The sequence below is a fragment of the Fusarium mangiferae genome, assembly GCF_900044065.1.
Source record: "Fusarium mangiferae strain MRC7560 genome assembly, contig: FMAN_scaffold003, whole genome shotgun sequence".
NCBI classification, from domain to species: Eukaryota; Fungi; Ascomycota; class Sordariomycetes; order Hypocreales; family Nectriaceae; genus Fusarium; species Fusarium mangiferae.
Window position 1 is genome coordinate 330,658 of NW_024573923.1, and position 27,109 is coordinate 357,766.

The following is a 27,109-nucleotide window of genomic DNA, read 5'->3' on the forward strand; positions in this document are numbered from 1 at the left end:
TTTTCGTGGGATACAACTGTTTAGTAAGTCTCTCCCAGGTCGCTCAGTTTCCTTGGGCCGGATACACTGGACCTCATTGTGTTTGCGCTTATCCTTCGGCTACCGCTCTGGCGTCGAATCGTTGGCATGGGGATAGCGCTGCCTTCACCGTTCGAGTATGTACCCCTGCGGCTTGGCGTTCGGAACTCCCCCTCATCCTCTTCCTCTAGGTCCAAGTGGCTAATGCTGGCAGAGTGGCCATGAATCGATCCTCCCATCGAGGAGCGAGGTCGGCCCATGGGTGTTCGAGTTCCTGAGAGTGATGCCCTTGAAACGGGTCGTGGGATCATTTCTCCGGCGGTTCGTGAGGGTGGTCGGGCATACGAAGTGACACTAGCACGTGAGCTCGGCCTGCTGATCTCCTCCGGACCTCCACGGTTCGGCAATGGGCCAAATGATAAGCGGCTGACCCCAGACGTGCTAAGACGGGGCACGTGGCTTCCCTTGGTTGCTGGTGTTGGAATACCGGTGGTTGGTGTCATGTCGTCGCCTGCAACCGAAGATGCGGTAGAGCCACCAGTGCGCTTACGAGAACGGATCGTAACCGACGAGGGCACATTGGTAGAGCTATAAACCGACGTTCGAGGTGAAGCGCGAGGTGGAGTGCGAGTCGGCCCGGGAAGCTTAGATCGTGCGGAGTGCACACGAGCCTCGAGGCGTTGCATCTGGGCGGTAAGGGTTCGAATATGGGTGAGAGAGTTAGAGGCGGGAAGTTTGTGAGAAGCCGAGCGAGGCCCAACGGCACGGTTGGCTGGCGTGCGCATTGTCGTTGTGCCACCAGTCGAGATACGGCTGCCAGGGGCACGGGTCGTCTTGGTAGGAGGCTTAGATCGAGGCTTGGGAGTGACACTGTTGTCTGACGAGGGCAAACGAGAACGACCAGATGCCCTTGAAGTAGCGGGAGTTCTCGATGCCATCTTGGGAAGAGTTCCAGAGACGTCGGACATGGGAGGCGAAGGCGGGTCAGGAAGTTCGGAGAGAGTGTCCTCGTCTGGTACAGGCGACTTGGAATCTGGAGGCGTGGTAATGAGAGGAGAGCTGGCTGTAGAGCCAGGAGAGGCGGGGTGGTCGAAAGTTGGCGACTCGAGGATAGAAAGGTCGGTTGAAATGGTGGACAGGTGACGAGACTCCTGTTTCTTGATCTTGTCCTGCAGAAGCTCTGCTTCAATCTTGAGATCGCCCAGTTCCTCGCGCAAGCGCTGTGACTCGATACGTAGCTGTTCACGCTCCTGCTCGCCAATCTTGATCTCCTCTTCCATCATGACAGCCCTCTCAATCGCCTGGTTGTACTTTGACTCCATATCTTCCAGAGATGACGTGGTGTTGCGCGCCTGTCGCTCAAAGTCATCGTTGGCAACTTCAATATCCCTCAGCTTCATTTGCAAAGTCCTGTTTGTGTCTCGAAGTGTGGTGATTTCCTTCTCGAGTGCATTCTGTGATGCGCTGGCCTCTGTTTTAGACTCTCTGTATTTTCTCTGTGCGACGAAACGAAGCCATTGTCAGCCAAAAACGTCCCGCCCGATTAGAGTTGGAGGCTGTTGGGAATGAGTAGACATACCTTCCACTCCTCAACCTCGAAACCAAGTGCTTCGGCTTTTTCTTGGTGATGTCGCTCCTGCTTCTCTGCTCTCTCGATATCCTTCTCCAACTCCTGCTCAAGCTCCCTGCTTGAATCCCTGAATTCGGCCAGTTCGGATTCCAATTGTTCATACTGTGACTTGTACCAGCCAAGCGTATCCTCGACGCTGGCCCCAGGACCTGGCGGAGAGGATGGAGGCTCTGCCATACTGCGTAGTTCAATTGATTTGCTGTTGTTCGTTGTTGTTTATTGTCTCTCTCGCATCGATATGTATGTAAAGGGGGGCTGCTGTCGCGATATCGAAATGTCGGGATGCGGGATGAAGAAAGGTGGCGCAGGCGATAATACGTGGGTAACAAAGATGAAAATCGTTGATGGATTCGTCGAATTATTTGGTTCTATGACTGCGCAACTGTCGGCATAGTTAGTCGCCCTGTTCTTGGGCGAAGTGGCGGGAGATTTCGCTCACCGATTCCAGGACCCAACGATGATCGGAAGGGAAACAGAGAGAGGATGACCCTGCCCTGTCGATTCGCAAACGGTACCTACCTAAGTCTTACCTGTAGAACTGCAAGATGCTGGAAAACTGCAGTTGTTAGTATTCGCGGCCGCTGGAGAGCGGAAGTTCCATGGGTAGGAAACGTCGCGCGATGATTGTCGTAGTTGTTGAGTTGATGCGAGTGTTGAATCAATGTTTGGCCTGTGACCTTGGGCTGTTGATGCGACACATGGTCCCCCCATTCTCCTTGTGCCAGCATCATGCACTAAACTAAGATAGGAAAGGTCAGTGGCAGCCATGGGCAACAGGGCGTTTCCGTTCCTCCAACGACCCCACTGTTGGACAGCAATCCTCTGTCTCAGATACACACGTGACTCATATGACTCTTTGTGCCTGAATTGTGGTCGTATCCATTCTTTGTTATGTGCGTTGTCAATTCTACGAAGCTGTTTGGGAAAATTCACTTTGATCTGAATCATCCCAAATTTCTCTTAAGCTCAGTGCATTGACCTAGGGGTTATCCGTATGCACCACCGCTCTGATACTTTGACAGGGGTTCGCCACTTTGTCTTAGACTCAAGTTTCATAACGTGAATCTATGAATAGAAGCTGATATTAATCCACGATCCATGACAGACAAGCATGTGCGTCATTTTCGCATGACGGGCAGCTTTGACAACTCATACAGCATCAGAAAAAGAAAATTGGAAATTCCATGGATACAAACTAACCTGAAAGACGACTTGTCAACAAAAGCGTCACCTGAGCATCTATTCGTTGTTGTGTTTACACTCAAATACCCACTCTAGGGGAGCCAAGGTGTGTTGGGATCTTTATCCCAAGTGACAAAAAAGACTAGCCTAGACCTAAGGACTTCTTTGATGAGTTTATTTTGGTATCTTCCAAGTTCACTTGCCCCACAGGGCCACTCTCTTGCATGGAGGGTAGCATGTTCGTGGCTTCATTCCACAAAATCAAAAGACATGACATAATTCACTGCAGGCTTATGCACTCTAATTGAAATCCATTGAATTGAATAGAAGTGAAGTGCTTATTAGTGAATCTTGGTTCATTGGCAATTGCCTTTAATAAAGCGCTAAAATATCAAGGCCGATGTCTAACATTGGCTCTATCCACATAGTCAGTCATACCGCTTGTTCTGCGCTGTTCACCCTCCCTCACATCACAGTCTTGCCCCTCCAGCTCTCCATGCACCTCTGACCCTTCCCGCTCCTGCAGCGGCAGCCCCAAAGTTATGCAGCCTTTCCCCAATAAGGTAGGCTTCGTCCCGTATGCGGGCCGTCCAACCATTAAACACCTTGACCAGGCCAATCGTGTTCTTGACCAGCAAGGCGGCCAGCGCAATAGCTGGGTATGAGTGTCGATATGTTATCGCAATTCGCGCAGCTTCAGCTAGTTCGCTCTCTCCTGCTTCAATGCCTGGGATGATTTTGTACTTGATCAGAGCGCTTGTGAGTGCTGGAGGCCCAAATATGGCAGCTCCAGCAATCGCAAGACCAGGAAGCACGAAAGCTCGGGTCAGAACGCCGATATCAGGGTTCGCCCACCCGCCTCGCAATACCGTCCGGACAGCGACAGCAAGGCGAGTATCTGGGAACATTGATGTAATCATCCGAGCTCCGAGTTTCAAGTATAGTAGGCCCAGTGTCCAGGCTTGGATCACACGCACCGTGTGCCGGCTAGCCTCTGGCCCACCCTCTCTTGCCGCCTGAATTGACGCCGCCGTCGGAGGATACATGTAGGTGTGGAGGGGAATTGCGAGATACAGTTCCATGAGCCCCGAGATGAGGAGCGGGAAGACAACAAGTAGGAAAGAATAAGCATAAAGCATCTTGGCACCCCGTAACAAAACTGCAGCGGCGCGTCGCTCAAGATTTCCAGCAGCCAGGGATGCTCTAGCAGCGGAAACCCCATCCTTGATCTTCGCCCAAACACTGCGAGCGTGGAAGACCAGGTAAGCTGCGGAACCGAGGAGATAAACACCTATGCTGAATGCATAGATGTCGTTTGTTCGGATATGCCGAGGAATCAGCATTTTAAACATGCGTCGGCCAAACACGAGTGGAATAATGGTGAAACCAACTCCTGTGACCGCCGCGAAGATCCAGATAAATAGAATGAACAGGAAGACCCTCGCTCGGAAGTGAGGTGGTATATAGACCATCTGATACTGGTTGCTGGCGTAGAGATCGGTATCTTCTTGCCCATCGATTCTTCGCCCATGTTCATCAACATCAAGGAAGACCCTCTTGCCCTTGGGTATCTTGATGCGATCGGATGCAGGTGCACGAACAAAACGTCCACTCTCAACAAGTTGATTCGCGGTCTTGAGATGATTTTTGTGTCGAGTGAGCGAGCGAATTTCACTGTTGTTAAGAGGAGCCCTTGGCTTAGCGTCACCCCCATCAAAGAAATCAGTCCAGGTCTTTGGTACGACCTTATACCGGATATCAAGCTCTAGAAATAGAGTCTTGTACCATGGAAGTTGTTGGCCTCTGACGGGATTACCCAAACTCAAGCTCCCCTCCTCGTCAATTTTTCGTTCACCGAAGAGAAAGTAAGTGAGTCGCAAGCCTCGGGCGCAAGTCCTGAACCACCATGTATACATAGCATGGAGCCCATCCCCAGGTTTGAAGAAGCTGACGGCAAGTGGCATAAGGAAGTTGTAGAAGAGTAGGTCCACAGGAAACTCGAGTACTGGCTCATTGGACGAGTAGTGAACAGGGAGAACTCCTGGGACTGTATAAGACAGGCCCCATACCACGCCGCCCAGACAGACTATGACCAGGGCGCCGTACACAAAAGCCGAGAAGAGGATCTTTCTCAACTGCGTGGCCAGGGATCTTTCCAGGACATCACGAACAGGGTGAAACTCGGGGTCATCTGGGTCGCGAATGAAGTCTGTAAATCTGTTAGCTTCAGCAATGCAATGAATAAAGGAAAACTTACAGAGAACGCCTTGGCGCATAATCTTCCTACACATCGACACAAAGAGGGCAAAATGGAACATATAGCCAGTGCCAACAAACCAGTGAACGAAGACGGAAGTCAGGGGATAGTGATAAGTAAAGAGGAGGCGAGACTTGAAAGTCGTGTTCTCAAACAGGGGAAGGAGAGCGCCGTCCAGCAAGAGTCCGCAATAAAGCGGGAAGACAAGCATCTCAATGCTAATGATCATGATAACCTTCATAATGCCACTAGCTTGGTGCAGGGTATCGATGATGCCAGCCTCCCAAGCTTGAAGCATATGACCACGAGAAAATGGGCTTCCGCGCTTTAAGTAAAGTGCACCGAAGAAGAATAGTGTTGAATAGCCTGCTGCGATGGCCCAGAAGCGATCCAGCCCCGACCAGTGGGCCAGCTCCGGATTGACGTTAAGAGGTCCATCAGGCTCTCCAAGGTTGACCACCCAAGAATTCGGCTTCAATACTGCAGAGGAGAGAGCGGTGATCTTGAGCCATGCTACAGCTGCTGCCGATGTAATTGATTCCACCGACACACTGCTGGTGAAGATTCTGCCACTGAAGACAAAGCCCACAACCTTACTGGTGATCGTGAATAGAGCACCGATATTGCCTTTGACTGCGAGGAGTGCACTATGGCTGATGGCAGAGAAATTCTGCATCTCTGCTGCAGACATGGGCAAATCCATGAAAGTATAGTCCAGTACTCGCGAACCGGCATTGGTCCAGAGGGACCATGAAGCCTTTCTTGCTATGATGACGTGAGAGCCCACAAGGCCCCCAATAAGGCCCGTGAATATGTCGATCATGTTGATAGCAACCCACAAACCAAATCCGGCAACCATAACGGCAGCATCTTGCAAGAGCTTGGAGAATTCAAAGATCAAGCGAACAAGACGCATGGGGTTAGCAACCACCCAGAGACTGACACGTCCGAAATTGTAAGGAACAAAGATGCAAGCAAAGATTGTCACAGAAACGAGGACCGCACAGAAAATAGCGTTTTGAAAGAGTCCAGCAACAGGTCCACGCATACCGATCAGCTCCATGACACCCTCAAAATCCTCGAGATCTTCCATGGCTTCTTGATCAAGGCCTGCGCCTGGACCATCGCCCAGATCCTCGGGCTCCTCGGGCTCTTGCGCTGCAGCCTCATCAGGAGGAGGCACGTCTTGGTGGACTTCATCAAGCTCAGTTTCCCAACCATCGGTATCGTCTTGCTGAGCGGCGATGGGGTCAGCGGCATTCGCATCTGGCACAGCTCGTTGTTGCTCATCCAAGTCACCCCACATGAAATCAGTCACTCTACCGACTAAACCAGCGGGATGGCCGTTTTCCTGAACTGCAGCAAGTGGAGGCTGTTCTGATGCGTGTGGCTCCGGAGTTCCGAATGTTCCAGTGCGTTCAACCTGGCGAGCTGGCTCATCCTCGTTTTCTCTCAAATCAGGCAAAGCACTAGCCGCAGCGTCATGCCTCAGCTGTTCATGGTTTTCGGATCCAAAAAGTGCTGCCTGAGAAGCATCTGATAGCCCACTTGATGCCCCTGCCTCCTGAGTATCAACAGGCAGGTTTACAAATGACCAACTGTTGTTAGCTAGAGGGTTCACTGAGTCATGAAGTTGAGGCCCATCTGAAACAGCGCGAGGCCGAGAAGGACTTGTTGTAAAGCTTGTCTCAGATGTTTGATGAGGTAGAGGTGGTAGGATCTCCTTTTCCTTGCCCTTGCTTGAAGATTCGCCGGGCACATCCATTGGTGTTGGATAGTCGTCAGAACCGGGTGTGTAAGCCTTCCGAGAGGAACTGGCAACAGTAGAGCCGAAACTTCCTGCTCGCTCTCGACTAGTGTCAGGATCGGTGACAATACCAAGGAGAGGCTCGTCATCTTCATCATGTAGAGCCCGGCGCGTGACATCAACCCAATATGAGAGCTTGTTTTCAAGCCCCTCCTGGTGGATAAGCTCCAGGATCTTTCGAGCATCACCATCTGCCTGTCGGTAAATACGAAGGTATTCGTAGACGCTGGCACGCTCCTCAGCAACAACTGCGTCTGGAGGGGTTTGAGATTCAACTGGGCCTGCCTCAGCAGGGCTGGTTTCAATAAGACCTGGAGGGACCACGAGCTCAGAGTTCGTTCGCCTGCGTAAACGTCCATCAGCCTGAACCTGAGCGGCAAAGGCGACATCATTTGCGGTGGCGAAAGGGTCTCCGGTATCCAAAGTCTCGTCGTCTGATTCGTCTGGGCCCTGCAGTTCCTCCACTTCCTCCGGCCGGACAAGCATGGGCTCCTGCTGCGGCACAGGATTCTCAGGGGCTGGAAAGGCAGGGCGCACGTTCATCTCTGGCTGCTGCTGAACAACATAATCTCGAACCAGTATAACGAGAATGAAGCAAACGATGACCAAGACAGTGATGATTTGACCTTCAAGGATTGAAATAACGGCGCGGTTGAGAGTTGGGTTTCGAGTCAAATTGTTTAAGAATGCTACCTCTCCAAGCAGGGTTGGCGGTATGGACATGGACGGGGATGAAGTTGCGTTAGTAGATTCAGGGCGGTCGGACTTGACTGCAACGCCCCAAATAGACATCATACGTGCGAAGAAGTCAGAAATATTCTGTTCAGACAGACCATCGAGCAGAGTATTGGCAACCGAAGCTGGAGTAGTAGTTGACACAAATAAGGGGCTTCCAGGGCATGTCTCGAAATCCAAGGCCGAAGGAGACATTCCCCGTAATGAGCTTGCTGTCGACGACGCTGTGTCATTGGAGCGAGTCATCGTGGAAGTGCTGCCAAAACCCTCATCACTGACCCAGAACATGACTGACCAAATGCCTCTCATAAAGTAAGGCAACCAGCAGAGCCAAACGCTGATGGCCAGGGCTCCACGAAGCCATACCAAGACATTTTGGAAGAAGTATCTGGCCATGTGTCCGATGAAGATATGAACAGGAAGAGACTGTGGCATGTCGGGGGCGTATAGCTTCGTGAACCGGAATGATGTCTTGCAAAGTTCGCAGTACTTCTTTTGAGAATGGGATAGCCACTCCATCAGGCAATCCTGATGAACATATTTAATACTACCACTGCACTTGCAAGGGTAGAACAGCGGTTCCTCTGGAGTTCCTTCGCCTCGACATATTCGACAGATGCTGGGGTTATCTTGGGGCTGTAGTAGATCATCGGATCGGGTCGAGGTTCGGTGTAGGCTCTTAGCCTTGGCAATCGAGGTTGGATCTTCCATGATGACAATTTGAGTTTGACGAAGGCGATTCGAAACAGATCGATCGCGCCCACGAGGGGCTTATTTTATCAGGTTGCTCACAGAGGCATGCGCCGAAGTGTCGAATCGTATCGAGGGGTCTGAATGGAGTCGCAGTCGGAAACGGAGAGACGATGAGCAGACCGATGAGCGTTGCAGTGAAGGTTTGGGCTTCGATGAGACATTAAACGGTCCGCAAATTCAACAGGCGAATGTGTATATAGCGTTTGCGCCAGCCGGTGTAGAAACTAACTGTAATGTTGCTGTTAAACTAAGAGTTGAATCTTGAAGATTAAGGTTGACTTTGTTGAGAGACGTGGTTCTTAATAATTGCCCGCCCGTGTTGGAGGAAACGCTAAACCGCCACCCCCCACAGTTGACCTGCCCGAACTGCGAACCCAACTGGAGATGCCTTGCAATGTGCTGAGGTACACTGGATCGGAATCGGGGTAGTAATTTTTCCGGCAGTGACAGGATCATGGAGCTCACGTGTTAGCGCCAAATCACTGGTTGATGTCATGGCAAAACAGCCAGCACGAACCTCGGGATGTAGGAAAAGTCAAGTCCTTGATTGTAATGAATTAAAATACGCTGGTAATGTTTGTCACAAGTTTGAGAAGCGCTCTGACGGTCTATTTTTGACACCCTGATCCAGAGTCTGAAGTTTTCTGTCCCCCTACGTACCTAGTAAATGCTGATGTTCATGGCGACAAAAAGATGATGCGTTTGTCTGAATGTATCACAAGAAAGTCCATATTTTGGCGAAGCGTCATAGACTCTGAGCCCCAGTGCCTGTCTATTGAGATGAGGAGCTGCGCTGGAAGTCTTTTAACTCGCCATGATATACCAAGACTGAGACGTCTCCCTATTATCATAGATGACCTAAGTTTTAGAACGTTGTCTTTTTCTGTCCAAGACTGAGACGCTATCACATGGCAATGTTCGTCGGCTACTACAGCGTGGCTCGGGACAGTCAGTTGATGAATTAGCTGCCATGTTATGCTGTCAAAAACTTCAGAGGAAACCCTCACACAACTTAGTGGTATTTAGTGCATGCTCTTACTTTGTCTTGGTAAAGTCGAGTATGTGATAAACCATTCTTGACACCATTTCAGATTCCCTGACGTATTATGTTTGACATTTCAGCTCGTTGTTTATATCTAAGTTCCCGATCATCCAATCAGTGCGTGTGGTCCTGTCAGTGGCATCAAAAGGCGTTCGGGTAAAGCAAGCTTATGTGGTTCTGGATGACGTCGCGACCATGCAACTGTTTCGAAAACTGCAGGACAGGAAGCAATCCATGTTGGATGGTTGCTTATCTCTGTACTGACAGTGACAGAAACGGTATAATCAACTAATGGCGTCTGGGAGCATGACACCACCGTACAGATATGATGTGCGTGCTAGTAAAGGTTAGGGACCTACCAACCTTAGCTTCCATTCGCTGGGTTGGATTGGATTCCAGACCATGGATGGGATGGGATGGACATGGCCAAGACCAAGGCAGCTGTAACGACGTCAATCGTGACTTTCAGTTATCTCCTCTTCTATTCCCCAACGTTAATCTTATTTTCCTCCTCCTCCTAGAATAATACATACATCCACACAAAAGCCAAGAGCTTAACTCCTTTTTTATTTGCAGCTTCGGTTGCTTTCTTTCGCTGTCTCGCTCTTGTCTCGAGTCGTGTCACAGAAGAGCTCCTAGACCTCTCGCTTGCTTCACGGCACCAGTATTTTACAGCACGCAACCCCTGCAGTTTGTCCTGAACTGTAACGCACTATAGGTAAGCCAGCTTCATTCACTCAACCTTAAAGCTCCCAAAACTTTGGCAAACCTGACCTGACCTGACTTTGTCAAGGCTAACACGCTTCAAAGAACACATTTGTTCCTCGTTGCCTCCTCTCGCGTAGCTGAAAGCTGGAGTCTTTGCTACCGTTCGCTTGCCAATATTGGCTCTCTATCAACTCCCATCATTGATTGCTTTGACCGCAGCGCGTGTCTAGCTCGTCATCATGGCCGAGTCCGCCGGCTCGATCATGAACGGCAACGGCCACGTCAACGGCAAGGCAAATGGAAAGCCTGTCGCAGGTCGCAGAGGTTCAATTAAGAAGAGAAGAAGTATTTTTGCATGGACTTTTAGTGTCGTTGCTAGGTATGTTATCTCTGCGCGTCGTCATGGCATCTTGTTCTCGCTCGATGTCATTTTTACCAATCCTTTCCATCGTTATCGCATTGAGATGCCACCATTTTCACGCACAATAAGCTGACTGTTCTTCTGCTAGACTCGCGACTTGGTTCGCCATCTATACAGTCCTCTTCCGATGCCCACCATCGCTCGAACAGTGCGACGAGAACTCCCCGTCGATTTGTAAACCCTACTTCCAGGTTAAAAACACCGTGCAACCTCACGTTCAACCATACTACAACCACTATGCAGCGCCCTACGTTGAGATCGCCCGCCCATACTACGATACTGTCGATAGCAAGGTCTGGCAGCCCACTCGCGCATACGCTGTTCAATATGGAGCTCCATGGGTCGAGAAGGCGCAGGCGCATACCCAGGCTTTGTGGGAGAAGAACGGACAGCCTCAGCTTGTCAAATACCAGGCCCTTGCGCGTACGCACTATGAACAATCCGTTGGCCCCTACGTGAACCAAGCTGGCGAGAAGCTAGGCCCATACTACGACATTGCCCGCACCAATGGCCTGCAGATGTACTACGAATACCTCCAGCCAGGCTATGAATTTGTTCACCCATACGCTATTCGAGGTTATGATGTAGCTTCCGACTTTACTACAAAGACAGCTCTCCCCACAGCGTACTGGACATGGAACAAGACTTATGCGTTCCTTGACAGCAACGTTTGGCCTCATGTCCGCGCCGTCTATGTCCAGAACGTTGAGCCCCAGCTTATTCGCATCGGTGAGCGATTGGGACGTTACAAGACCAAGACTACCAAGCCCATTCAGGAAAGCTACTCCTCAAGGTAAGATCTCTGAGCTACATATCATTTACACGCTGCCTGACACCTCATAGCTACACCACTGGAACAACTGCCTCATCTTTCCAGAAGCCCGCTCCTCAGAGCACCACTTCTGTTCAAATATCATCATCGCAGGCTCCCGTTGCTACTGAGAGCCCTCTGCCCGAAGTTGAATCTACTTCTCCTGAGTACATCAACCCTGTCCAAGCCCCTCCTCCCGCCGAAAATGAGAGCGAGAAGCGACGAAAGGCTCGCGAAATGGTAGCTCAGGACCTCGAGACTTGGCAGACAAAGTTTGCTACTCAAGCCGACGAGGGTGCCACTGACTTGGAGGATCGCGTTGACGAGATTGCCAAGCGCATGATTGAGGAGAATGTCAACACTAACGGTCAGAAGCTCTTTGACGACCTTGAGACCACAATTGATCGAGAACTCACCGGACTTCGAAACAAGATCGTAGAACTTGCTGGAACCAACGCGGATGGCGCTGATGTGAACCAACAGATCGTCACTGCTGTGCGATCTTCTGGAATGGCCATCAAGCAGAAGGCCCAAGCCATTCGACAATGGCGCCAAGGCTATGACCAGGAACTCCAGGAGACTGTTATCACTGTCGCCGATGTTCATTTCCAGGTTCTTGACGAGACTAGAAACCTCGCCCTGCAACAGATCGGAATGAGGTGGGCTTGGACAGATGGTATCACTTACAAGGACTGGGCCAAGTACCACGAGCTGAAGCGTACACTCAATGAGTGGACAGAGCAACTGAAGCAATTGATCGTTACCCACCCAGCTCTGCTCGAGGCCCAGGATGCCGCTGCACGAGTTGAGGATGAGGGAATGGAAATCGCCTCTGTGGCTGCTAAGGAGCTGGCTCGCCTTAAGGACGTTGCCCGCTACAAGGTTGCCGCCGGAGATACATCAGACAATTTTGACGTTGATGCTATGAAGCTTGCGGCCGAGAAGGCTGCAGCAGCTAAGGAAGCTGAGGCCCAGACCCCGGCTGAGGACGACAGTGCCGCCTCCAGCCTTTCAGACGTCGTTGAAGAGGCTACATCGCAAGTACAGGACGCCGAACAGAACTTGGAAGACTTTGTTGCTTCTATTGCCGAGCCTATTAAGGAGGAAGCATCTGAAGTTGCTGAATCTGCCAGCGAGAGCGCTTCCAGCGCTTCGTCTGTTTTCGACGAGCCTAACATAATCGAGAAGGCTACCTCAGCCGTTTCAAGCAGCGCCGAATCCATCGCCAGCGACGCCTCTAGCCTCATTTTTGAAGGCGAGGAGAGTGCCAGCAGCATCGCTAAGGAAGCCTCAGAGACTGTTGAGTCTCTATCCTCCACTGCCTCCGAATCCGCCGCCCCCGTTATTGAAGAAGCGTCCAGCGACCTCTCGGAAGTTGTCGAGTCAGCCACCAATGTCGCAAAGTCAGAAGACAGCAGTATGTCGACCCCCCTTGCCTCGGAAGCATCTGAAGTGCTTATCGGTGACACCTTTTCCGTAGTCAGCAATGGTAGTGAAGAGCCCCTTGAGGCTGGTGACAAGGAGCCGCTCATCGAGATTGAGGAGGACCCCCTGGCCCACCGCGATGAGACCCCTCTGTCTGAACAGCATGAGCATGTCAAGCCCGCTTTCCTCGGTGCTGCAGCCCAAGAGGTCCCTCACCGACAGATCGTCCTTGATGACTATGTCGATACGGATGCGATTGCTAGCGCCACCGATGCTGCGCAGTCTGTGTACTCGAACGCCGTTTCTCGTGCCTCTGAGCAATACTCAAGCGCTCTTTCAGTCGTCTCTGCTCAGATCTATGGTACTCCCAAGCCAGTTCATGAGCAGCTGCTGTCTTCTGTCTCCTCGTCTTATGACAAGGCAGTCTCAGCCGCTGGTGATCAGTTTGACAAGGCTAAGCAGGCCGCTACCACCGCCGCTCAACAACTTCCTGCCACCACTACCGTCCCCACCTGGCTCGACTGGGAGCGTATTGAATCCATTGCTTCCCAAAGACTCAACGAAGGTCGACTTTGGGCCGAGATCCAGTACCAGAGTGCTCTCATTGCCGCTGGACTCGCCACACCTACACCTTCTTCAGCCCCTGAAAAGTACTATGAGCAGGCCAAGATGAACTACTATGCTGGCCTCGGTGCTGCCCAGGACCGATACTCTAGATTCCTGGCTGGCGCATCTTCTGCTCTCTCGTCCCTCACCGCTACCCCTACTCCCACTGACCTTGCAGGATCTGCCTCCTCTGTCGCTTCTGTGGCTAAGGAGTCTGCTGCTTCCGCTGCCCAGGCGGCAGGTGAAGCTGCAGGATCTGTTTACTCTGCTGCTGGCGACACCGTCAAGTCTGCCGCTAAGGCTGTTGACGACTCCATCTCCTCAGTTGTCGATGCTGCCAACGAGCAGATCTCAGCCGCTGGCCTTGCCATTGGTGATTCTTGGAACAACATTGTTGAGCAGATCAGTGGCCAAGTTTACGGCGAGCCTACCCAGATCGCTTGGTACGAACATGTCTGGGGTGACGCCAGCTCATATGCCTCCAAGGCTACTGACGCTGCTGCTGACAAGGCATCTATCGCCTCCGAAGCAGCTGCAGCATCTGCTGTTACCGCCTCAGCCGAGGCACTTAGGCAGTACGAATCCGTGAGCGAGCTTGTCTCCGAGCTCATCAGCGGCAAGGAGCCCTCCTTCACCGAGAGCGTCCTGGCCCGATTCCAGAGAGCCTACGCCACCGCTGCCGCCAACGCCGAAAGCCTCAGAAGCCAGGCCAACGAAGCTGCGGCCTCTGCCGCTGACAAGGTTGGCAGTGCAGCCAGCGAGGCTACCGAGGCTGTCAAGGAGACCTTCCAGCGTGCGAAAGACGAGTTGTAAAGCCGAATGGAAAACCCGACTAGGAGGAAACATTCTTTTGGAACGATACCCTAGATGATATGACGATCGTTTAATGACATGAATGGTTGTGGAGGTGATTAAAAAATACAAGAATGAAATGATAGGAGAAGGTGGAAAAGGTGCAGGACACGAAAGACGAGGAACAGTAAATTTGCGGGTGCGTTTGATGGGATTTGAATCTCATTTGTGATTGACGATGACCGATTGTTATGTACTTTTATGATTGCTAGCCCTAATTGATGCTTTCAATATTATCTTGGTGTCTTTGTGAGTTAGTTGATGTGATGTATCTTCCTTTATGCTTGTCACCAGTGAAACCATCGCGAAAAGGGGACAACTAGTCAAATTCGAAGGGTTTGTATCGGTCAATGAGTAGCAGCTAGAAGCAATATTCTATCCCATGCCAAGTATGCATCTTTGGACTCCCTATCCATCAAGCTCTGCGGTATAGCCTAGTATCCCATGGTTCACCCCTATATGCCCATTCCAAGCATCTTTGCATGCCTCAATCTGAAGAGTTCCAAATCAGGGCTTAAACCAAGGCCAGTTCTCCACATCCATGTCTTCTTCTTCATGCTTGGTCTCCGGAAAATAATGCTCGTAGCTAAGAGGGGCAGATGTGTCTACAGAAGACACTCTAACCCAGTCGATGTTGTCTTCTGCTGAATACATGGCGAGCTCTTCGCCTGTCTCTTCGATCACCTTGGTGAAGTAGGCGTTTTCCTCCTCGGTCCAGACACGAGATTGATTATAGGCGGTGAGTTCAGGGTCCTCGACCTCGTTGTCCTCGAGGAGGCTGATCTCATCGTGGTAATTGTTGTCGGCTGGGTCGAGATACAGAGGTTCCATGTCGAGAAGGACAGACTTGTCTGCGAGGATGAAGGGCGAGTCAAATTCAAATCTGATTTCCACAGGAGCGAAGAAGTCAAACTCCTCTCCTTCAACGGAGTCGATGTCGTCAATCGTGAGGTTGTTGTCTTTGCTCAGGTCGCTGAGGGTGACGGAGGAAGGGGTGTCTTCCTTATCCTGAGTCTCTGCATTCATGACCTCAAAGGCAGCGTCGGAGTAGGCTGGAGGATGAGGCATGCGGCAAGGCTCAGCGAGGTTATCGTTAGGCCAGGGCTTCTTCTCGATGAAGTTCTCGGGCAGGTCGCGAGGGAACCAGCAATCTCTGCCGAACGACACTGCAGGAATACATCTCTCGAGGACCCAAACTTTGGGGTCGGGATCAACGGGATGACCGCACTCGGGGTAGACGTATCGAACTGCTCTGCACATGATTTCTTAAAGCTCGTTAGCCTTAAGAGGGCATTCCGACGAGGAAGAGGATGAGGATGAGGAAGAAGAGGACGTACCACTTCGTTCAAATAGCAACAATAACGACAAGGAAGAGGAAGTCCAAGAATACTTCCAATATTCGAATTTATAGTCTTTCAGATTCCGAGATTCATCGCGGTTTGTGAGCTGTTTTATTGCTGATCCAAAGGAGGGAAGCCGTTTGCAAAGGGCAACAATGCTTCACTTTGTTGACACCGGCGGGAAGAGTCAAAGAGATACAATAGCGGAGGTGGGTATGCAGACGGGTGGACACATGGATGAACATTCTTCTTCGAGATGGGCACTAGCATATATGCAAACGATCTTTATTAGCTCAAGTAATACAGTATCTTTGGTATGAACATGAGCTATCTTGCGAATGCTTTCCATGGTATAGTGCTCTACATTGAATAGGGTTTGTGATATATGATTATATTGTCGTCTGTATGTCACTACTATTTTACTATATCTGACCAGATAGACTGCACCTGTACTTTACGAACATGCAGCTTGGCATTTTAGTCCCTTAATGACATATGATACGTAAACAGAAGCTGGGCTCATCATTGCATTGCTATCATGCATCAAACAGCTATTAAAGGATGCCCTGAGAGCTCCTTAGTGGCAATGGCTCCTTTTAATCTATAGCTAGGCGGGGCATATTATGAGTAGATACATTCAGATCCGTGAATCAGCCAAGAGTGCTGCTCAAATTCATCCTAGGCCATTCTCTACTCACGGAGGCTTGCATCTAACTCACGACGTCTTTATATCCGTCAGTCATAAATCTTGCAACAGCATAACCCCCCTTATTATCAGCTCTTACGTCATTTCTTTAGTTGTATAAAACAAACCCGTAAGTCCATGTGGCAATGGAGCCTCCTAGGGTCATCTTTATATGAATGTGCTCATCTGGCAGATACACCCTCATATTGTATCTTTCATTACATCAGACTATGTATGGTTTAGTAAAATTATGGAAATTGCCTGAGACTTCACTCACTCATATTAATTGCAAAGATGTAGTCAAATATTGGAGATTTTCCGTACGCGAATCAGAAACCAGGGGTTGATGGTGATGAGGCTGCATAGGTCGTAGGACGTCAGCAAACTACTTCTGTGCTAAGAGACATATTTCACTCAATCACTTTACAAGACACCTTTTAATCAATAATTTTCCACTTTCTTCTAGTCTGGAGGTTAAGCTCATCACTAGCCTATATAATTCATCCCCTGCCAAACTCATTGTTGATGCCATCATCATACTCTTGTGAAAGAATTCGCCATGGAAGCGCCGTGTTATACCAATCCCGACCTAGAACTCCCAGGGACTTTTGACCGTTGACTCAGTACAGATAACCCGAGGACTAATCCATTCCCCAAAACCCTATAAATGCACCCAAATTCCCGTAAAAGCGACAGCCCGTCGCGTTGTAAATACTCCCGCTACCCTTTGATATGTTGAAGGCCTGACTTGGCCAGAAAAAGAAGATAGAAAACGAGTTGTGCCACATGTGGCTTTTCGCGTAAAACGCTGATTTTTATCTTGGAATGTCAAGAATGTTCCACAAAGGAAGATCATCTACAGATGAAGTCTCGTTGTAGACGGTACTTATGAAGGAGTGCCGCGCTCTTCGACACGTTCTCCTTCAAAGCTGTACAACCGCACCTCGCCATCTTCACTGCCACTTGCCATGCGGCTGTCACTCAAACCAACACAAGTGACCGGGCCGGCATGGCCAGTAAAGCTCCGTTCACACTTTCCAGAGCGAGGTTCCCAGATCTTGGTCATGGAGTCATTAGCCCCTGTGACCACACGAAGAGTGTCACCAACAAGGCCCCAGATGCCCTCAACATGACCAAACATGCTGCGGATGCACTTGCCAGTTGTAGTGTCCCACAAGCGGACTGTGTTGTCCAATCCGCCAGTGAGCATGTAGCGTGGGGGTAGCGGACGGTCGGGGTCGGATGTGAAACCCGAGCCATAAGCCGCCCGAGCATCGACAGGCTGCTCGGCAGTCGCTGCAGGGGGGCTGTTACTTCGGCCACTGGATACGGATGCAGTATCTGTGGTATCCAGTTGAGGCACCTCATCAGGCTCAAAGTCAGCAGGCATCAGGAGAACTTGCTGGACCTGACCAACATGGCCAAGGAATGTCTTGATACACTGCTTTGAGTCGATGTCCCAAAGTTTGACCGAAAGATCATCCGATGCCGAAAAGACGACACGCGAGGGCGAGTCAATTCGCACGTGGTTGACCCAGTCAGTATGGCCTCGAAGACAGAATGTCTGCTTGGTATCAAAGCTGAACACCTTGACGGTTTTATCGATGGAGCCAGATGCCAGCGTACACCCGTCATAGTGGACTGACAACACACCCTCGGTATGACATTGGAGTGTGTTCAAACACTCTCCTGTTTGCCAGTTCCAAATCTTTATGGTCTTGTCAAAGCTGCCGCTAATCAACTTGGAATCGTCAAACTGAAGAGTGCGAACTGCCGAAGTGTGTCCTCGGAGCGTGCGCATAACTTCTCCAGTCTCGATGTTCCAAATCTTGATGGTCGTATCATAGGAACCAGTTGCAAGGATGTTGTCGTCAAACTGGAGACAAGTAACGCCATTCTCGTGGCCTTTGAAGGTCTTTATGGAGCAACGACCAGTCTTCCAGTTGTACCCCACCTTGAAACGGTCGCGATAAACGTCTTTCCATGGTCGAAACTTGCGTTCTTGCTCTAGCTGCTGTCTTGACTTTTCTCCGTTGCTCACACGAGAGCGTTTAGCAACTCGATCATCATGTTGGTGTTCGTCGTCGGCTTGTCGTTTTCGGGAATCGCTCGATTGTTTCTCAGCCTCGTCGTCAATCTCTACCACGTCGGCGGCATTCGGTTGTCGGTGAACTTGTTGATGGCGGCTCCACGCCATCAATTTTTTCTTCTCGAGAAGAGGCAGACCCCAACCACACTTGGTACATTTGCGATCAATGTGCTGTTCGCACATGCGGTGCCATACCACGTCGTCGTCGGCGAGGTTTCTCCATCTACGGCTGACTTGAGCGGCCTTGCAGAGAGAGACTGTGTCGAGATAGGATAGGATCTTATAAGAGAGTTCGGTAGGAAGAGCGGCAAGGAAGTCGATCTTTAGTTGTTCTTGTACCTCGCGTGATACCGTAGAGAGTTGGGGGAAGCAGCATTGTGTAATGATGCCCTGTAGCATCAACTCACGATGTTTTGATGGGGCAGCAGAAAAGAGAGACCAGACGTGGGTAATGGCTTCTTGGTCTGCGGATGAAAGGCTGTTTAGTTCCTTCATGAAGGTTAGCATAACCGATCAGGGTATTTGACCAAGAGCCACGACAAGCAGAAGTGATTGAAGGGGTTGAGGTTGGAACTGGACTTACAGTTTGAATGAACCCCATTTTTGTCTCGTCGGCGGCGCGTCGACATTTTGAGTCGGGTCGGTGACGATAGCAAAACTTGCTGTTGGGATCTTTCTTTCGAATCGCAGTGGTATTGTTGGGACTGGGAGATAGAGGCATGGCAGTCTTTGCCTTGCCAAAGGGTGCATAGAGGCCAGGAATATGTTCCTTGAGGAACGGGCTGACGGTCTTGCCGACCAATTCGGAAGGCATCTTGACGAGACGTGGGTTGATTTCTTGATCGGATCGGTGTCTATCGCAATTGTTTTTAGAGGGTTGTTGGGAAGAGTTGTCGTCGAGGTATTCGGAGTCGATGTCGGAGACTTTCAAAGAGTGGCCGTTTGTAGGAGGAAGGGGTGAGGATGAGTCAAGTTCTGTGGACGGCGCAGAAGCATGGCGATGTGTAGGATTTGTTATTGTAGCCGGAGTAGGTTGCGAAGCAGAAGGTGAAGTAGGTATAGAGGAATGAAGAAGAGTTGAAGCACCGGGGGCTGCGACAGAGGTATCGGAGGAGGGCCGATGGCCGTTGACGAGCGAGGGGCTTTCCATGGCGCAGGCGCAGACTCAGAGGCACAGGAGTATGTATGTAAGTACAGTACAGTACGGAGTACCAAGGTGTAAAACACAAGCAAGGGCCTGGGGGTGGGAAATTGGAGTCGCGCGATGAGAAGGTGAGATATCGTAACTCGCTGGGCCGGGCTGGGCTGGGTCTTGGTCCGGGGAAGAAGAGTGGCAGACAGCTTCTGGGAAGGGATCTGAGGCAAAGTGACTGGTGGATGGCGTGCTATGTACCAACAGCACCCCGGTCAAGAGGCGGTAGGACAAGACTAGGTAGACTACCTATGCCGATTGTTCTTGGCTCCAAAGGACGCTAATTGGGTTGTGGAAGGAGGTGAGACAGGACGTGATTTGTTCTTTTGTCTCCGAAGGTTGTCGAGAGGATTCGAGTTGGCTGATTGTGATTGTAAAAGGCAACGAGTGTCTTGTGGTGTGCAAAGTGCAAAGTATTGGATGGGACCCAATCGAGTGTGACGTTTGGCCTACCTTGAGAGAAGGATGGTTCGGGTCGTCGGGGAGGGCCCCTCTCGTGCCAGAAATTCCCGTTTTTTACCAACACCCAACCCAATTGTCTGGCCAAATGGCGGGGGAATGACAGGGAAAGAGGGTCTTTCACTACGACCACAACTTTGACTGTCAACCAATTGAAGTTTTAGATAGCGACTAACAAATTCATATCAGTGTTATTCCCTATCCCTATCGCTGCGACGCTCTCTATCGCTGTGTTATCTTTCAGCTTCCTCTTCTCATCCTTTTGTGCGACCACATCCTTCTTTCCATTCCAGATAACGTTGCCATGTACCTACCCCCCTGTCAGCTTTGTCCGCACTGATTTGAGCCCTGGAGGGCGTCTGGCCTTGTTGATTCTGTTCAATCATCTCACTGGAAACTCTTTCAAATTTGGGACCGAAATGGCGTTATCAGCGGCCGATCTAACAAAAGTGGGGCTGAGACACGGCACTCGGTCGGTGTAAGTCAAGATGGCGGCTCTGCTGAGAGATACAAAGTTGATGACATTCGCCACTGAAGCATCGCAATGAGAATTGATATGGAATTTGAGGATTACAGCATCAATCTCATGTCAGGGACAAGGAACGACCTCTCACAGCATCATCCAGGTATCTGACGCTATCGCAACTTGGCTTCTACCAAGCCATGCACCAGAACGGGGCGTGGACGGGGCATGACTGAATTAGATTTGGACCCTTTGAGACCCTCTAATGGCGCAGAGAAAACTCCTTCTGCAATAAGGATGGCACTGGCTAGACTCGACTGGTCACTGGTGGTCTCTTGCTTGAATACGATAATCCACTCCACGTTACTCCATACTTACATTGTATTTTCGGTGTTGTCGGCAGATGAAAAGAAAATGGATCCTCGAGTGCCGCCGTATCCTCTTCACTGTTACATAACAAGACCCCATCGTCAGAATTCTCTTCCCAAGTCTCCTCTTTTTTACGTCTTCTTTTCTCTTGGGCTGACAGACTGGGCTTCCTTTTTACTTCGCAGCCCCTCTTTGACTTGAAGCCTGCAGCTGATCATTCTTTAACTTTCCGTTCTTTAATAGGCCGTTGTCCATCTTGCATATGCGCCACAGACAGCCACGATATACGATAAGCTCTCATACCTCAGAGTCATCAATTCAAATGCTATGCGCCTCGACAAGTTAATCAAGATCGCTTATTGTTCTGGAACATATCGCCTGAGATGATGTGATTTTCCCATGTCGATTGACCTCTTCCTGGTCCCATGTCACTCACTACCGGTATCTTTGTCATCATGAATCTTTCGCCATCCCGAGATCCGAGTCGACTCATTTTCACCCTGGCGGCTTATCAACCACTCAACCCTGATAAACCATCACTTAATCAACAATCACGCAAGAAAAAGGAGAGTTCTTTTGATCCGAGACCTCCGTGTCTTTCGACTTATCAACTTTGTTTTCTTTGCTGGCATTGACTCATAGTTAATGTTTGATCATATAGCCAAATCGAGACCTTGTTGCTCACTTTGGCCCCGGAGCACATCATCAGAGGCATGACCATGGCGCTGAACCATAATCCGATGGTTGGCAAATGGAATCTGGCGATGCCATGATTCTTGCTACTAGGGGAACCCTTTTGAACTCACGTTGCCCCCTCTACATGACCAAGCTTCTGCTTTGGTCTTGGTTCATCATCTCTCTCATTCTTCTTAGTTCTTACAATACAGGACTCTGCGACGGTCAATCATTGACGTGTCATGATTGAGGATCGCCATATCCTGGCTCACTACGGAGTACTGACCAGGCTCGGAACTTTTCCTTCCACTCGAATGCATGTACTTCGCACAGATCACAGGGTGTGCCCATGTTCAGGGCCATCTACAGAAGCCGTAACGGAGTAAAGGCCCTACCAGTTTCCATAGATGCCCTCAGCCACAGGCTCGCTTCCTACCTGCCTTGTCCTTCTAGGCGCGCGCTGTGATCTTGTTTCAGAGGGCATCGCGACATTCTACGGCGGTGTGGCGAAATTGGGAAACAAAGCAAAACATCCTGCCTCGTTGGTGTTTCTGATTTGGCCCAACGGGCACAAATATGCAGCTAGAAGGTTTTGCAAGGGAGATGATATCTAATTCTCACCATAGAAGCAGATGGATGAGAAATCAAGATCAGGATCCTTTGCATCGTAGACTGAGCTGGGCGCAATCTTGAGGTCGGGTTTGTCCCGACTCTTGCGCAATGTAGATGCTTCAGCGGTGAATATGTGAATTGTGCATGAATTGATGGTGATGATGCGCATCACCGCCATTAGCGGAGGACTCGGTATGAGAGCTTCAGACTGGAATGTGACACGGTCAGATAATCCATGTCCCACTGCGACCCTTCATCAAGTATCGACGATGACCGATATGACATGCATTTTGACGCGATCACGTCCTTTAAGAGATCCAGCTTAGTGAAGCTCAGGTATGCATGCATCGTTGAGTGCTAGAGTGTATAGTTTGTTATGGGTCATTGAAATCCTATCAACAACCTCGGTGAGATGGCCGAGTTGGTTATGGCGCCAGGTTAAGGTTAACCTTAACACCAATTTCCTGGTGGAGCAATCCTCCTGGGTTCGAGTCCCAGTCTCATCAAAGAGTTTCTTTTTGCATTTTCTTTCAATTGGTTACCATTCATTGTGATCTACAATCTTTTTTGGTGTTTATGACGCTCTTGACTTCTCCCTGAAGCTTGGACGTTAGTTCAGCCTTAGCTCACTGTTCCTGAATCTCAAGCTACTGTAGACCTCAGTTCCCTGACATCGTCACAACAAACATGACTTCATCTATGATCTAATGACATCCCTAATTCACGGATAGCAACATCAGATTCCGTCTTTAATTTGCTTCTTTCGCCAATCTCCCCTTCAAACTCCACTGAGGATCATCTATCCCTTGAAGCACTGACCTCGATTCAAAGGCTAGCAATACCTCCGCATCATCGATCGTTGATGCAACTCTCCCGTTGTCTCATTAACGACATCCAAGATCGAACTCCGCTGCAGTTCAGATAAACCACTTAACGCGTCAAGATCATGTAAATCGCGAATCGGTCGCGGTTAGTTGCTTGCCACTTGCATCACAATCGCCCAGCCACGCGACAACTGATCTAGAGATTAACCTCTCAGATCGAGGTTTTCAATTAAGAGATCAGGGGCACTAAGATCGGCCTCGGAAGTGCTTGCAGCAAGGCTAGTAGCGAGCCGTGCTGTTGGTCCTGAGGAGATGATTCATTGAAGTGGTTATCCGTCAATGTCGTCATGGATAGATACTGTCGTTTGCGGGCCATGACGGAATAGTCGTGCTTGGTGAGAATTGGTGTTTCAGTTGAGAAGAAACGAAATGTATAAGAAGAGGAGTCTTCTCGTGTGGGAGAAAAAGAATATTCGAATCATCACTCAGAATTCACTCTCATCTGCAACTCACACTTACACCACAACAACTTTTCACACACACTCTACCAACTTTCATCATGTCTTCCGACGGTCTTCAAGATGCTCCCTCCGCTGAGTTCCAGGACGACTCTTACGTTTCTCGCCCTGGTGAGAAGGAACAGCCCATCCCAGTTCAGTCCGACTCCGATCGAGTTGAGGATCCCATCGACGGAGAGCAGGCCGACACTGACGCTCAGCTTGGTATGCTCAACTCTTGAAACTTAGTGCAGGAATCTCTCTAACACAGTTCCAGAGCGCGATGACAAGGATGCTATTGACGAAAGCAACATCATTGAAGAACGTACCCGTGGTGCTGCACAGCCCAGCGGTACCTATCAGGAGCCTGGTGATGAGGAGGGTCTCCCTTCTGACACTGGTCGAAGCTCCAACTATTAAACGAGCTATGAAAGCGTGAAAGCGTTAATTTGATGACGAATTGATGTACAAATAGAAACTTTGGAATGAAATGAACTTTGACCAGTTGTAATGATCAAATCAGTGAACGTATTTGACTCCTCAATCCCTCACGATCCGGTCGGTCCACTCAGGTGAATAGTGTTGTATCTAAACACATAGATCGCCAACTACTTCTTTCTCCTGTTTCCATGTAATGATCATCTATAATAGCTAGCTTGTATCGTAGTGAAGTCTTCTACACCGCAACCGAGTAATGATGATTAATGGTAGTAATAGTAAAATAGTCTCAATAAAGAGTATTATTGTTCTGTGTAAATATCATTGCTGATTAGAATTATGTGTCTGAGGGACGAAATACCAGGCTGTTATTTACGCTAAATCTATCACATTGTTTACCACAATTCTGTGCTTCGCCTTAGCTTAGGTAAAAATGACCCGGCCTCCTCTAAAGGACGGTTAATCAAGAAATTGACTATGCAAATTTACTGTTCTTGAGATAGTGGCCAGGTCGGGATAACTTTGTACTGAACGGTAATATCATAGGAGAAACATTAGTCTGTAAGAAGAATTTTATTATAAGCATAGTAAGAGTGTCTAATTTCATGGAAAGAAGCAAAAGACTGAATAATCTGAGCAGCAACAGAAACTTGAAAGCAAAGATGGAAACATTGATACTTCGACAGCACTTACACGACAATGTCGAGATCCAGGGTAGCCCCCACACATGAAGCTCCCCCCGCCGGGACCCCAACGGGAAGCCCCACTCACCCGAATCGAAAATCTCGTCGTCAACCAAACCAAAAAAAGTGCCCGCGCGATAGCTACAACTTTTCTCTCCTGTCAGCTCGACCTTTCGTATTTGTCGCAACCGATGCAAACATGGCGGCAGATAACGAAGCTCCTGCCGCGAGCAGCGCCAACGAGTCTCGTCCCTCGGGCGACAACAACAAAGCCTCTAACAACAATGGCTCTGAGAATCGTCGCAACCCGCGCCATGACCACAGAAAGCCAGGCAAAGGGCGATCAGAGAAGGGACGCGGAGAATGGGGGTAAGTCCTGACCTCAATTGGTGAAATGAGTACAGTTGCCAACGGCGCTAACCAGATACTAGTCGTGAGAAGGGCGACAAGCGCAAGAAGAATGATGAGTTCAAGGAGTTCAAGCGTCGCAAACTGAACAAGAAGGGCGATTCGGCTGATGGCGAGTCGAGCAACAACCCCTTCTCCAAGGATGAGATTGCTGCCGAGGAGCGACGACCCAAGCGAAAGGTTGCTGTCATGATTGGATATGCGGGCACTGGTTACAAGGGAATGCAGGTCAATGGCAACGAGAAGACCATTGAGGCCGATCTATTCAAGGCGTTTGTCGCCGCAAGCGCTATTTCCAAGGCCAATGCCGACGACCCCAAGAAGTCGAGTCTTGTTCGATGCGCTCGAACCGATAAGGGTGTGCATGCGGCTGGCAATGTCATCAGTTTGAAGCTTATCATTGAGGACGAGGATATTGTGGACAAGATCAACGCCGAACTACCTGAGCAGATTCGAATCTGGGGTATCCAGCGAACGAACAACGCCTTCAGCTGTTACCAGACTTGCGACTCAAGATGGTACGAGTACCTCATGCCTAGCTACTGTCTTTTGCCTCCTCACCCCGAGTCTTTCTTGGGCCAAAAACTCGTTGAGTTGGCAAAGGAGCATGGTGTCGAGGATGAGCTGGCTGCTCGGATGGAGGATGTCAAGGATTTCTGGTCCGATGTGGAAGAGAAGGAGATTAAGCCCATCTTGGCCCGGTTAGACCCTGAGACAAAGGCCGCCGTGTTGGAGCGAGTTCACGTTATGGATGATGAGGAGGTTGCTGCACGCAAGGAGGCTGCGAAAGAGACCGAAGAGAGCGCACCAGCAGAGGAGAAGCCTGCTACTGAGACACCTGCTGGAGAGGCTGCTGAACAAACCGCAGAGCCCGAGGCTCAACAGTCTGGCCTTGTTCTGGAGAGCCACAAGCCCAAGAACCGTGAGCTTGGCCCTGTTGATTTCGCCCTTCGAGACATCAAGGCAGCTTATGTTGCCGCTAAGCGACGATACCGTGTCAGCACCGAGCGCCTGAACCGTCTTCAGGAGGCCCTTAACAAGTACAACGGCACAAAGAACTTCCACAACTACACTGTTCAAAAGTCATTTTTTGACCCCTCCGCGAAGCGACACATCAAGTCATTCGTTGTCAACCCTAAGCCCATTATCATCAACGACACAGAATGGCTGTCTCTCAAGGTCCACGGACAGAGCTTCATGATGCACCAGATCCGAAAGATGGTTGGTCTAGCCAGTTTGATCGTTCGCTGTGGCACTCCCATGGAACGTATCAACGAGAGCTACCAGAACCAAAAGATGGCCATTCCCAAGGCCCCCGGTCTCGGACTTTTGCTTGAGCGACCCGTCTTCCACAACTACAACCGAAAGGCCACCGAGTCACTCGGAAAGGAAGCGATCGACTTTGACAAGTACGAAGAGAAGATTCAAGCCTTCAAGGACAAGCAGATCTACACTCGTATTTTCACTGTGGAGGAGAAGGATAACTCGTAAGTATTGACGTATGCACAAGTCGGACAAGGCTAACAAGACACGACAGGTTTCACATGTTCTTCAACCAGATTGACCAGTTCAAGACAAATCACTTCCTGTGGCTCACAGCTGGCGGTATGAAGGCTGCCGAGATCGCTAGGGACACGACAGGTGAAAAGGTGCAGCAGGATGTTGATAAGCAGCTCGGTGATGAGGATGAGGAGGATCCCGAGGGCGGTGAGGGTTAGAATGTGTAACAGTAAAAACTGGATAGAGGATCAGGGTTGTTTGATACGAATGTTGTAAACGATGCATTGTTTCATCATCGGACGTCTCGGGGCTGTTTTCCACCATTGAAGTGGTTGTGAGTGTGGTTGAGCTGCAGGAGTTACACGACTTCGTGTCTTAGATTCAAGCAGAGTTGATTTGAAATCATGCATATTCATAAGTGAATGCTTCTGAAGTGCTGTGCAACCTTGAACTTGATTGCTTTCTTTTCATTGCATCAAGCCACGAAACACGGGACGCTGTGTAAGTCAACTCGATTTCCTTTCTGGGCCATTGGTGACCAGACCCACTGGCCGCAAGGTAAGACTCGGTGTACCCAAATCGAACCTCAGGCATCAACTCCTCACCGACGCACGGACTGCCCACAATT

At 50.0% G+C, this 27,109-nt stretch overlaps 7 protein-coding genes and 1 non-coding gene across 8 annotated transcripts; 4 read left to right on the forward strand and 4 right to left on the reverse strand.

The window, feature by feature from the left end:
- Positions 1-20: 20 nt before the first annotated feature.
- On the reverse strand, positions 21-1,825 carry FMAN_04981 (uncharacterized protein; the record flags this gene model as incomplete). Its single annotated transcript, XM_041828247.1, has 2 exons — positions 21-1,514; positions 1,598-1,825. The coding sequence occupies 2 exons, from the start codon at positions 1,823-1,825 to the stop codon at positions 21-23; spliced, it is 1,722 nt and encodes a 573-aa protein (XP_041679129.1).
- Positions 1,826-3,300: 1,475 nt separating this feature from the next.
- Positions 3,301-8,340, reverse strand: FMAN_04980 (uncharacterized protein; the record flags this gene model as incomplete). The annotated part of the gene is made up of 2 exons (XM_041828248.1): positions 3,301-5,039; positions 5,088-8,340. The coding sequence occupies 2 exons, from the start codon at positions 8,338-8,340 to the stop codon at positions 3,301-3,303; spliced, it is 4,992 nt and encodes a 1,663-aa protein (XP_041679130.1).
- A 2,055-nt stretch (positions 8,341-10,395) lies between these two features.
- FMAN_04979 (uncharacterized protein) lies at positions 10,396-14,208 on the forward strand (the record flags this gene model as incomplete). Its single annotated transcript, XM_041828249.1, has 3 exons — positions 10,396-10,511; positions 10,642-11,346; positions 11,397-14,208. The coding sequence occupies 3 exons, from the start codon at positions 10,396-10,398 to the stop codon at positions 14,206-14,208; spliced, it is 3,633 nt and encodes a 1,210-aa protein (XP_041679131.1).
- A 546-nt stretch (positions 14,209-14,754) lies between these two features.
- On the reverse strand, positions 14,755-15,507 carry FMAN_04978 (uncharacterized protein; the record flags this gene model as incomplete). The annotated part of the gene is made up of 1 exon (XM_041828250.1): positions 14,755-15,507. One exon carries the CDS (start codon positions 15,505-15,507, stop codon positions 14,755-14,757), a length of 753 nt encoding a protein of 250 aa, XP_041679132.1.
- A 1,651-nt stretch (positions 15,508-17,158) lies between these two features.
- Positions 17,159-19,511, reverse strand: FMAN_04977 (sulfur controller-2 protein; the record flags this gene model as incomplete). Its single annotated transcript, XM_041828251.1, has 2 exons — positions 17,159-18,850; positions 18,945-19,511. The coding sequence occupies 2 exons, from the start codon at positions 19,509-19,511 to the stop codon at positions 17,159-17,161; spliced, it is 2,259 nt and encodes a 752-aa protein (XP_041679133.1).
- Positions 19,512-22,537: 3,026 nt separating this feature from the next.
- Positions 22,538-22,637, forward strand: tRNA. The gene is given in 2 exon segments: positions 22,538-22,575; positions 22,594-22,637. It is a non-coding gene; the product is annotated as a tRNA-Leu (tRNA).
- Positions 22,638-23,514: 877 nt separating this feature from the next.
- On the forward strand, positions 23,515-23,872 carry FMAN_04976 (uncharacterized protein; the record flags this gene model as incomplete). Its single annotated transcript, XM_041828252.1, has 2 exons — positions 23,515-23,677; positions 23,730-23,872. 2 exons carry the CDS (start codon positions 23,515-23,517, stop codon positions 23,870-23,872), a joined length of 306 nt encoding a protein of 101 aa, XP_041679134.1.
- A 900-nt stretch (positions 23,873-24,772) lies between these two features.
- On the forward strand, positions 24,773-26,699 carry FMAN_04975 (putative PUS1-tRNA-pseudouridine synthase 1; the record flags this gene model as incomplete). The annotated part of the gene is made up of 3 exons (XM_041828254.1): positions 24,773-24,942; positions 25,005-26,468; positions 26,519-26,699. 3 exons carry the CDS (start codon positions 24,773-24,775, stop codon positions 26,697-26,699), a joined length of 1,815 nt encoding a protein of 604 aa, XP_041679135.1.
- Between the last annotated feature and the right edge of the window lie 410 nt (positions 26,700-27,109).